Source organism: Thunnus albacares, chromosome 15 (genome assembly GCF_914725855.1).
Source record: "Thunnus albacares chromosome 15, fThuAlb1.1, whole genome shotgun sequence".
NCBI classification, from domain to species: domain Eukaryota; kingdom Metazoa; phylum Chordata; class Actinopteri; order Scombriformes; family Scombridae; genus Thunnus; species Thunnus albacares.
In genome coordinates this window covers 26,771,627-26,783,631 of record NC_058120.1, presented here as the reverse complement: position 1 = coordinate 26,783,631, position 12,005 = coordinate 26,771,627, and the positions used below count along the sequence as shown (strand labels likewise).

The window sequence follows — 12,005 nt, the reverse complement described above, 5'->3', positions numbered from 1 at the left end:
TTTGCATTGAACTCATGGATGTTCAGTCAACTATCGCTGGATTACTTTGATACAGAAGAAAACTTAAAAACGTGACGATTCTCAGGCAGGTTCTGCAGTTTAAATCTATGATTCATGACGGATTTATGGAGGTTTATTAACGATGGGAAGTATGAGTCCAACTGAATCTATAAATATGTTTATCAAGTTTGTTTAATTTGTGTTCAGATTTGACTGAGATATGACCCTGAGAAGTTTTAATACAAACAATCAGGAAAGTGGTGCAATGTTACAATTATTATTCAAGTTATGTGAACTCAGATGAAGTGAAGGAAACCTGGTCTTGAACATCTTGGGTCGACTTGACTGTAATCCTTATTTTACACTTTAACACTTCGCTGCAGTCGACACTAAAGAATCAAACCTAAACATGGCTCAAAGTCACTTTTAGCTTCTTTATTCAAAGATCTTGTGTCTGACTTTAGTTAAGAATTTGTCACTCATGAGTCAAAGTTTAGAACATTTCTAAAGACCTTTTACTGTAAGTTTTACACTCAGTGAGTTCACTGATTATAACTACAGTCTCTGTGATCAGCAGGTGTTTGCTGACCTCTGGTGGCAGAATGAAGATCTGCTCTCAGGACCTCAAATGTTTTTTAACAAATCAAGTGATCAACTATGAATGTTGTTGTTTTTAAATGTTTCTTTTATTGTCCTTTTTATTCAAGGTTCATTTAATTGTATTTGCAGGATTGAACAATGAAATTCAGCTGCAGACAATGTATTTACAAATGAGGAGAACTGAGCTGATAAAAATTATAGAATACAACACGCTCAACTCACAATCAAAAAAGCCGGGTACTGAATCCTTAAAGTATTAAAATTGAACAAAGAATGGAATCAGGACAGGACAACTAGTCACTTGAGTTAAAAACATTTTTATTGCCACACAGAGATTTCGGGTCAGGCGCCCTTCCTCAGCGTGTATAAATCAACACAATCCATAACAGGTGGACTTAATTATAGATTATAGGCATCCACAACTGACACAACAAGTTCATCCCAGCACAGGAGCTAAACATATGAGTCATCATAATAAAAAAATAATAAATGGAAAAAAACATAAAACAGAAGAACAAATCTCATTCATGTACCACATCAGAGAACTGAGTTTAACAATCTTCAGTGTTTCAGATTATAACTGACATACTTCACTCTTTCAAACATACATCCTGACTTGTCTTTGTAATTCAGCATTATTGCAAACATTATCAATACATTTTAAGAAAGGAAGACCAAGTCTTGGCACCATGATGAAGTAATGCATCAGGACACATAACATCTCACACACTTCACATATCATTTTATATGAATAAAAACAATAAAAATTTGACTTGGGCAACAGTGTCACACACAGCTGCTATTAACCAACAAACTGTACAGTGATATATATAAAAATGATATATATATCAAAGACACAATAATAATTTACATGTGACGAGATAGAAAATCCCAGGTGATAGGAGATGTTCAGTATTTTCCCTTCAGTTAAGAATCTCAGCTAAATAACAATCTCACATTTCAAACAGTAGTTTATGTTTATGTTTCTTCTCGCCCGGACTGTTACAATCATCTTTGTTCAGGCGTCAGACTGAAGTCAATCACTCTTCACAAGCTTATTTAAAAACACTGATACTTGGCTTTTAACCAGTTTTAGAAGAAAAGAAAATGTCCAGAATCACTGTCCATGTCTCACTTCACAAACCGACTTTCATTTTTTTTTGCTGGTGATTTAAGGCACAACACAAGTAATTATATATAGATTTTAATCTAAACCTGAGACCAAGAGATCTGCTGGTCCAACAGGTCACCTGTTATCCTGGTATGGTTTTTTTTGTTTGTTTTTGGAACATCTGTATTTTATACAATAAATCAATACATTTTCATTTTTACATTTACATTTTTCATGCTTTTATCCAAAGTGACGTATATATGAGACTGATCCAACACAAGCAGGGATCTAGTCAGGAGGTAACGACACCAGTAAGTACCATAAAGCTTAAGTCTGGGCCTGATAGCATGTAGATGCAAACAGGCAGTGCAACAAGGCAATGATTAGAGTACATAGATTGCATAGAAGCATGTTTTTGTTTTTTGTCATTTCTCTACCTGAAGTACATCAAGTGCAGAGTTGTTCATGAAAGAGCTGGGTCTTTAGTGTTTTCTGATGTTAAGTCATCAGACAAGTGGATTAAGTGGCTGCATTGAGGGAACGGTATAAGACCCATTTGTCTGAGGAGAATCTGCAAAAAGAAAACAAAAGTATAAATTACATAAAGTCTGTTCTATATTATGGTGACTCATCCAAATAGATTTTAATATTTTTATTGTCTTTTTCAAACAGTTAATACTGAACATGCTCTACGTTACACTGAGGTCGACCATCAAACACGTCCTGGTCCTCTCTGCTCTAGACCTCTTTAACAGGAACACTGTACAGTATTCACTATTGTTCTCCATAACAATCAATCAATCAATGAGATCGTTCATTTGTTTGTATAATATTAAACACAATATCTGAGACTTTCAAAGTATCTGTCATGTTGATGCCTGCATGAATACATTATTAAAACTTACCTTTCTTGCGGTATTTCATGATGTACTTTGCAACTTCAAACAGAGCCAAAACTGCAGCAACAGTTAGAGCTCCAGAAAACCATCCACCTATCAACGCACCGACTACTCGGCAGGACTTGTCCTCAAACAGTTTATCTGAACATACAAAAGATGGTGTGACTCTCAGAATGTAAATATCATGAATGAATATCATCTATAGCACATTGGTTATAACATTTACAAAAGAGAAAGAAAGTTATTTGCAGATTAAAATCATCAATACGGCCAATCTCACCTAGTAAAGTGATCTCAGCGTTAACAATATGGCTGATATCCTCCTGTTTGACCACGCAGCTGAAGCGGTTGGTTGTAGTCGAGGTCACAGTACTGTAGAGGCTCACGTTGTAGTGACCTCCTCTTTCAGAGACCTGTCGCTCCTCAGCAGGAAAGATGTTTCCATCACTGTCCTGCCAGCGTAGCTTCGGCTGTGGGAAAGCATCTCGAACTTCACACTTGAGCTGCACCCCGTCCTCTGAGACATCAACTATAGTGATGTACAGCTTTGAAGCTGCACCTGTGAACACAGTATTAAGAAATGGACAGTTACAGCACTAGAAGTAGCACGACTCTACTGGCTGCAAAAAGAAGTCTGATTGTATGGAAGTCTATGAGAAAATTTCCCTCTTGTGTCTTGTTTGTAAAATGTTGTAGTGTTAAGTACTTGTACCTGTAGTATTAGTAATAGATGTGTATGTAACTAAAGTGGACTTCTGTGTTTGTGTATTCTTGTGCTTGCATCTCAGTCACTATACCTTAAAAGACCTATACCCTTGCAGAATCGTAATTAGGATTAATAACAATCATAATTCTAATTGACCTCTCTTGTGTGTCCAACAAGGAGGATCATTTCCCTATTAATATACGTACTCTAATATGAGTTATGTCACTGGACGAATAATTTCATGTTGGAGTTGTGCACAATAATAATTCATAATTCCCCCATAAAATCATAAAGATATTTGAGTGCACAAATTTCTACATGAGTTTCCTCCAGAGGATGTCTGGTCTCAGCCTCAGAGATAGAGCGAGGAGCTCAGAGTAGAGCGGCTGCTCCTTCACGTTGAAAGGAGTCAGCTGAGGTGATCTGGGATAAGTTGCCTCCTGGATGCCTTCTTTCTGGAGGTGTTCCAGGCATGTCCAACTGGTAGGAGACCCGGTGGCAGACCCAGAACGCACTGGAGGAATTAAATGTCTCTCTGGCCTGAGAACGCCTCAGGATCCTTCAGGAGGAGGTATAAACAGTCTCATTGCAACTGCTAACATGGAGGCAATCGGATGTTAACAGCAAATGAGTTTGGAGCCATGTATCATGTTTCTATTTGAAACAGTGATATAATCTACGGAGGCTGGGCTGGACATTCACAACAACTTTTGATGGCTTATAAATGTTGCAGATATAGAGATTAATGACATCAAAACAAAGACTTCCCACTGATTTCTCCTTATCTGTATTTGAGGACAGAGCACTGTAGATCTAACAGACATCTAATCAATTATGAGGTTATATTGATCGTCAGGGAGTTCAACTTCTGCATTGGATCAGCTGTATATACAATACAGAAACTGTGTACCACGAAGGTAAATGATCAACTAAACCTGGAGTTATGCAGCTGTTTTTCCCAACATTACCCTCGGCCCGCGTCTGTGTGAGAACAGTAACAAAAGTCAAAATGAAGATACTGTATTAAAACTGGTGAATGATACTGAGGCCCGGGGGGGCGGAGTTATAGCTCACACACTGCAGATGTTGAGATCACTCACCTGTGATTTCTCCTGATCTGTCTTTAAAGGTACGTTCTGAAAAAAACAAAGAAACATCAATATTAAAGGTTCAACATTTTGGGAAATATGCTCAGGCTTCCCTGAGATATTTCACAGTGGAGGCGTCCGGCTCACTTGAAATAAATGTTGAGACCATCACGGAGTAACTAAATATATGGGCTCAGCAGGTGGAACTGATTAGGCAGCACTACTAACCACTTTCCGGGGAAAACCCTGGAAACCTTTAGCAACAACGTTAGCAACAAAGGCTACAGAACGTTTGAAAAAAAAACGTTGCAAATGAAGCATTCAGAGCAGGTTGAAGACCTGGCTTTTGACTTGCAGGCAGCATATTAATTGTTTTATGAAAGCACTCACCAACAACAAGCTTAATGTGGAATATTTGTCTTGGCTGAAGATGTGGAAAATAACAGGTGTAGTTTCCACCGTCCTCCATCCTTGTATTTTGGATAATGATGGAGGCGTTGCCGGACTTCAGTTCTTCTGGAAAATGTGAGACTCTGCCTTTATAGTGGTCATCTTGACCTGAACGGCCGTTATTGTAATGAATGCCTGCATCATACATGAACACGTCTCGACCACCTTTCTTCCAGTCAAACAGCTTTGACGTGATGTTCTCCTTGGTGCTGAGTGAACAGGGTAAAATGGCGTCACTTCCTTGTTTCACGATCACCGTGACGACATCTGGTCCTGAAAGATGAAGCAAATCACATAATACAGTTTGTTGATCAGTGATGATCAACAGACTCAGAAAGACCTCCTAAGGACAACTATTTGAATTACGGCCTGAACTTAAAGCATGAACTGACCCTAAAGGCCACTTGGACTGGAGAAAAACAACTCCCACCTTCGATGGAGCACAGACTCTCATCACCAAAGCCATAAACTAACCCACATTCCTGAGGACTTTGTGAAGCCTCCCTATAAATCTGAGCCCAACCTGAAATTCATGTAAATTAAATTTCTAATCATTATGCGACTTATATCATGTTATTTGTCATATACAAGAAGAATGGTATAACTTTCAATCGATCAATCAATTTTTATTTATATAGCGCCATATCACAACAAAAGTCATCTCAAGGCACTTTTCACATAGAGCAGGTCAAGACCGTACTCTTTAATATACAGAGACCCAACAATTCCCCCATGAGCAAGCACTTGGCGACAGCAGTAAGGAAAAACTCCCCTTTAACGGGTAGAAACCTCAAGCAGACCCCGGCTCTTGGTGGGCGGCCATCTGCTTTGACCGGTTGGGTTGAAACTTTCATAGATGCATGTTAATATCAGGTGTAAATAGAGGCTAAGGCCGTATTCAGACGGTGCGGCGAAAACGCCAGTCCTCCCGTTCATTTCAATGGGGGTAATGCGTTTAGGCTGTGACAAACCAAACCAAAAAAAACCTGCCATGAGGGAGTACAAAGATGTTACTGGGGGAGGAGAGGACATTTCTCTTCGTTTCATAAAGTAAAGTTACACTTTGCTGTCGGCTTCCAGACTCATTTTAAGAGAGATGTTAGAAAAAGTCTGAATGTGAAAAATCTCTATGAAAAATTGTATTATCCTTGATGCTTTGGCAATATTATTCATCTGTAAATGTCTAAGGACTAACTGTAAAGTTAGATTAACCCAATCTTCAGTCATTTAACAATCTTTCACAAACAAGCACGCATACACACATACAACAACAACAACAACGACAAAAACTGAGACAGATAGACGGTGAATCAGATTGAAAAAAAATAGGGGGGGGGGGGGGGGGGGGGGGCTATTATCAGATTGTTTCACACATTGTCACACATCCGTTCAACCCTGCAGCACCGCAAACTCTGATGGATACTTGATGGATACACCAAGTACTTCTCGGGGAATTTTTCTCTCGACCATGTAGGGTTAGGCGTAGCTGAAGGCCGGGAGCAAACAGTTTTTGACTGTATTTGTTTTAACTTTATGTAGTAAGCTTATTGGAAGTGACCAACAATACAGAAAATAGACATTGGTAAGAAAATAAACGCTGTAAATTATATATGAAGTATCGTAAAGACTGAATATCGTTTCTTCTTCTTCTAAGTCAACTTACACGTCTAAACAACAGCAGCCAGTAGCTGTTCAAGTGTAGGATTTAGTCACTACAGGATGAAAATGACGTCTGAAAATACAGTTTGACTATTTTAACACCACGGCTCTCCAGCAATAATGAAACAAAACCCTTTTACAACCCTTTATAACAGCTACATGACAACAAAACACGGGCTATATTGAACCAGAATGCTGAACTCATATAAAATCAACTGCGCTGTGGAGAATACGGTGTTATCATTAATAATTACATTTTACAGCGTTGATAATATTCATAAAAAAGTTTAAGCTAATTTGATATGTTACTACTTTCCCTGCATTGATACATAGCTAACTAACACTGGTATGCTAAGTTCTGAAGTTGAACATTAGTTTTCCTACCGTTTTCGTTTGTACGCCCAAGTATTCCTACAAACAAAGTATGAAGACAGAGCGACGAGAGTAGAAGCTTCATAGTTGTCTCCTTCAGTGTAAAACACGACGGTGTCAATCTGCACAGTGATGCTGTCAGCTGAAGCGAGTCGACGACTAATTTCAGGTTGCTTCAAAAGCGCAGTAAGCTCACATACTTTAGAGAAGTAGTTCAGTTTCATATAACAACCACAACAACAGCTGCTTTGTATTTTTCTTCTTCTTCTTCTTTTTTGTTTAATGGTGGGTGGCAACCAGCGTAAAGGTGCATTACCGCCACCCACTATGTTTGAGTGTGAGCCAGAGTTATCTACCCCTATAAACAAATCAGAAAAAAAACAAAAAGAAAACAAAACAAAAGGAAGATGTCCTGAATACTGATCAATCCAGTTTCTTTCAAGTAGTGGAATAAACTCCCTAACCCAGTTGTAAATATACTTTTCAAACTCAATTCTTCCCCTCCAATCTTCCTGATTTCTCTCTTTAATACTTCTCGCTCTCGAGAATAATTATTGCAGTGCAAAATGACATGTTCCACTGACTCCTCTATTTGACATAGGTCACATAATCCTGAGGGATGTTTGTTTATTAAATGCAGTGTTTTATTTAGTCTGGTGTGTCCTACCCTCAGCCTTGTTAAGATGTTCTCCTCTTTGGTGCTTCTTTTAGCTGACCTCGCTGGGCCCACTTCTCTCTGTACTGCATAGAGGTGTCGTCCTGTATTTGTTGTATCCCAGATATCTAGATGATGAGCTGCTGCCTTCACAATTATTTGTATTCTCTCCGTTTTGGATCTAACTTCCATTGTAGCATTTACTACCCCTGCTATGAATGTGACTAATTTCTTTAAATCAACCTTTACTTTTCCCTCACTTTCCTGATCTGCTTCTTTTATGGTCCCTGTACCTGTTCTGTTTCTCTCACTATTTCCTCCTCTCTGACTCACCATCTTCACAGCCTCTGCATATGTAATCTTATTCTGAACTCTTACCTGCTGTATTTCTCTTTCCCTTTTCACCACTTCACATCCCCCATAAGACACACTGTGATTGCCACCACAGTTACAGCACTTTGGTTGTTCATGATCACATTGCCCATACTCATGATTTTCCCCACATCTTGCACATCTTCTTCTGCCTTTGCATGTCTTGGCTGTATGACCAAACCTTTGACAGTTGTACCACCTCATTGGCTTTGGCACGTATTCTCTTACAGTATAGCTCAAGAAGCCTAGAGTCACTTTCTTTGGGAGCACTTCTTCCTCAAATTCTAGTACAACATGTTCACTGTCTTTCCTCACTCCCTCTCGAGTTATCTGCAACCGCCGAGCGCCTTTCAGGGTTCCTCCTTTTAAGTTTGATTTAATTTCCTCCATTGTGACTCCAACTGGCACCTCCCAAATCACTCCTTTACTCCACTTACTTCCTCTTTCAACACGACTTATACTTACCACTTTAAACTGCCCTACTTCTTTCATCCTTCCAGCCCGATCTCTCTGTCCTTCATTCCTGCAAATAATTGACAGATTTCCATCTTTCAAAACCTTAGCCATATGTATATCCCCAACCTGGTTCCTCAATACAGTTGTTAATTTCACCGGACTCATTGAGGAGATTCACTTCACCTCACCAAATCTCAGTATAATTTTAAACTCCAGACCTTCCTGAGTTCTCTCCTCCCTTCCTCCACCAAAACCTCCACTACCCTTGATTTTCTTTGAGCTGTTACCGGCAAACTCATTCCCTCTTTTCTCTCTCATTCTCTCACTACCCTGACTTACCTCCATACTGTCATCACTTTCAACTATGTCAGAATCTCCCCACTCTGGTTCATTCACAACATAGTTGTGCCGACCCGTCACTGCTTTCTTCATCTCATTGGGTTTCCCCATTCTAGTAAGCTCTCCCCGCTTGCGTCCTCCTACTGACTAACGTGTTTTGATCCCAGGATCATCTGTCAGATTGCTCTGATTGTTTTTCTGCAAAGTTTTAACCATGTATCGCTCTTCCTACCAAGGAAGTTGTCCAGGTCGGCTAGGAAACTTCTATATCTCCTGTCCAGCGTGCACACACATTGTAGTAACCCATCCAAAACACAGGAGGAAGGATTGGGACGTGCTAAACTCCTTGTTGATTGGTTGTCACTGAAACTGATGACAAATACGAGCCAATCACAGCAGCGGGAGCGACTAAAATGACGTGAAGCACCACGTTAATGGATTTAGTCAATTAGGACAAATTGAGCTATAATTTTGAACTCTAACATGTCATATGAGAATTTCTGCCTTGGATATGATTTAATTGGCAATCGTAATACATTTAAATCTATAACTAAAGCCATCTCGACTTCTATTATATGTTTAATTAAAGGAATTTCACAAATCTATTTGAAAAATATTAGTAACATGTTACAAACTAAATATTTTAATTTCCCCATAACTCCCAAGGCAAAAGAATAATAATAATTAATAAGAAGAATTGTCGGTGGTGGTGGAAACTTGAAAAGTGTTACTAATATTTTGTCCACCGCATTGACATACATATGGGAGGCAAAATATTAGGAACACATCAGTATAATGCACTCCAGTTCACCACCACCCACTACGACCTCAATGATAAACATAAAGTAGAATTATCACCTTTCTGACAACAAAAACTGAAAGTGTATAAACTTCATAAGGTAGATTTTATTACAGAGCTGTTGTATTGGATCGCATTAGACAGCACAGGTGTTCCTAATAAAGTGCTCAGTGTTGATTCAGTCATCATTCATTATTTAGTTTTTTTAATCAGTCTCCTAAGAGTCTGTAGAATGCATATTTACATATTTACATAGTGTTGAGACAAAAACTCACACACAGATGTAAAGTCATCAAAGAGGTAGATTAAGTTGCTGCTTTGAAGAACTGCAATGAGACTCATTTGTCTGAGAACCTGCAGAAAAGAAAACAAAAGTATAAATTACATAAAGTCTGTTCTATATTAAGCTGATATTTTTTACTGTCTCTCAGAAGTCTGTTTTCAAACGGTTAATAGTGACCATTTAAAAGTTTGACTGAATGGTTTCAGTTCGCTCATGAATTCAGTTTTACAGGTGACTCTTAATGCTCTTCATTACACTGAGGTCAACCATCAAACATACATCATAAACCTGTGAAATATCATATTTAACAATATGTGATGATTTTAGCTTCCACCGACACTGACCATTAACAAACTGATGATAAACATCTAATTGAAACCCCAAATGAAGAACATTTACTCTTAAACTATTATGAACAATGACCACTGTGTCGACTCCATTCCTCACAGCAGTGACTGCTCAGTTCATTGATCTCCACCTACAAACATGACTACAAGTCACTTCAGCTGCAAAGACACTGAAGAAACATTGAAGCTTCAGCTTGTTCAAGCTGACTAGAGAAAGTTTGGCATTTCTGCATGATGAATTTAATGATTTAGAGTGTCAATGGAGGGCAAATAAAAAGACCAACAAGAACAATAAGAACAAGGTGTACATGGAGTGCAATTAAAAACAAGAACAAAGTGTATAGTGTCTTAGTTGTCAGCGTCGTCAGTTTTTTTTTTTTGTCTTTGTTTCCTCCCACTGTCTCCTGGTAGAAGTCTGGGTTTGTTGTGATTCTCTTATAGCCGTTGTAGCCCTCGGCCGGATATGGCCCATCATCCACTTCCAGATGTGGGCCACATCTTTGCTGTTTCTCTGGCCAACATCCATGGAAAGGAAAGGAAATTTGCTATCAGGGATGTTACACCCATAGAGTGTTAGCTCACTCCAGGGGTGACATATTTTAGAAAATTGTTTATTCTGAAAGAACAAATTGAAAACTCAATGTGAGTCTGCTGATCCTCGGTGGCTTTACTGGTTCATATGTTAACTGTCAACTGAAGAAAGCAGCGCAGGCTCACAGCGTATTTACCCCCAACTGATCTCGTGCCTTTTACACTCCAAATACAAATGTATGAAATTGAATGGGGGGGTGTCTGTTAACGTGCAAAATAAAGTGCATACATATAAGCCTACAAATAACACATTTAAAGTAAGTGAGCAATTTCCTATGTGCCACACATACAACCTCTTAGGCTGAGGACAAACATGAAGATGTGCTGAAACCTACAAAGACTGGACAAACCACATGAAGATTGTTTCCACCAACTGCCACTATGTTTTTAGTCTTTGACAGCCGGAAGCAGGGCCAGTTCATAGGCCATATAGGCAGTAGCTGGTCACCTTCAAAGGAAAAAATAAAATAAATAAATAAAAAAAATAGATATATAAAAATTCACCAGTGGGCGCCCCTCCTCATTTTCTGCCTTGGGATAAAATATGAACAAATACACAAAGAAAGACAGAAATATGCTTTGCACCCCTGTTCCTCACAATGTTTCATCTGCTCTGCGCCTCTACTGTGCTCACTGAAACAGAGATGATGCATCACAAAGTCTGTGACGAGATGTCAAGAGGAAGATATTCACATTTATTTCATTCTGAAAAGTTCCAAACCTTCAGGTGAGAGGAAGAAAACGGACAAAAGAGGAGGAGGACTGAAAGCCCAACACAGAGGTGTGTCACGTTATGTAAAAATTAAAAAGTCGTTTTGTGTGTAACATTAGACGTTTCATTTGTAGCAGCTAGCTAGCTAAGTAACAATAATACAAACAATCAGGCCAGTGGTGCAAATTGCGAACATATTTGCAATTATTATTCAAGTTATTCAAGATGAAGTGAAGGAAACCTGGTCTTGAACATCTTGGGTCGACTTGACTGTAATCCTTATTTTACACTTTAACACTTCAGAGTTCATTGCAGTCGACACTAAAGAATCAAACCTAAACATGGCTCAAAGTCACTTTTAGCTTCTTTATTCAAAGATCTTGTGTCTGACTTTTGTTAAGAATTTGTCACTCATGAGTCAAAGTTTAGAACATTTCTAAAGACCTTTTACTGTAAGTTTTACACTCAGTGAGTTCACTGATTATAACTACAGTCTCTGTGATCAGCAGGTGTTTGCTGACCTCTGGTGGCAGAATGAAGATCTGCTCTCAGGACCTCAAATGTTT

General features: G+C 38.8%; 1 protein-coding gene across 2 annotated transcripts in view; it reads right to left on the bottom strand.

The window, feature by feature from the left end:
• Positions 1 to 893: 893 nt before the first annotated feature.
• Positions 894 to 12,005, bottom strand: part of LOC122997986 (butyrophilin-like protein 2) — a 32,182-nt gene continuing 21,070 nt past the window's right edge. Inside the window, exons 1-6 of one of the 2 annotated variants that reach the window (XM_044374430.1) lie at positions 6,898 to 7,176; positions 4,795 to 5,127; positions 4,417 to 4,452; positions 2,891 to 3,169; positions 2,617 to 2,751; positions 894 to 2,282 (exon numbers count right to left, since the gene is read on the bottom strand). In XM_044374430.1, coding sequence (XP_044230365.1) covers positions 2,218 to 2,282; positions 2,617 to 2,751; positions 2,891 to 3,169; positions 4,417 to 4,452; positions 4,795 to 5,127; positions 6,898 to 6,970 — 921 coding nt within the window. In that variant the 5' untranslated portion in view covers positions 6,971 to 7,176 and the 3' untranslated portion in view covers positions 894 to 2,217. Of the gene's footprint in view, positions 2,283 to 2,616; positions 2,752 to 2,890; positions 3,170 to 4,416; positions 4,453 to 4,794; positions 5,128 to 6,897; positions 7,177 to 12,005 lie in introns of those variants that run through there. The other variant, XM_044374429.1, reaches the window with a different exon arrangement.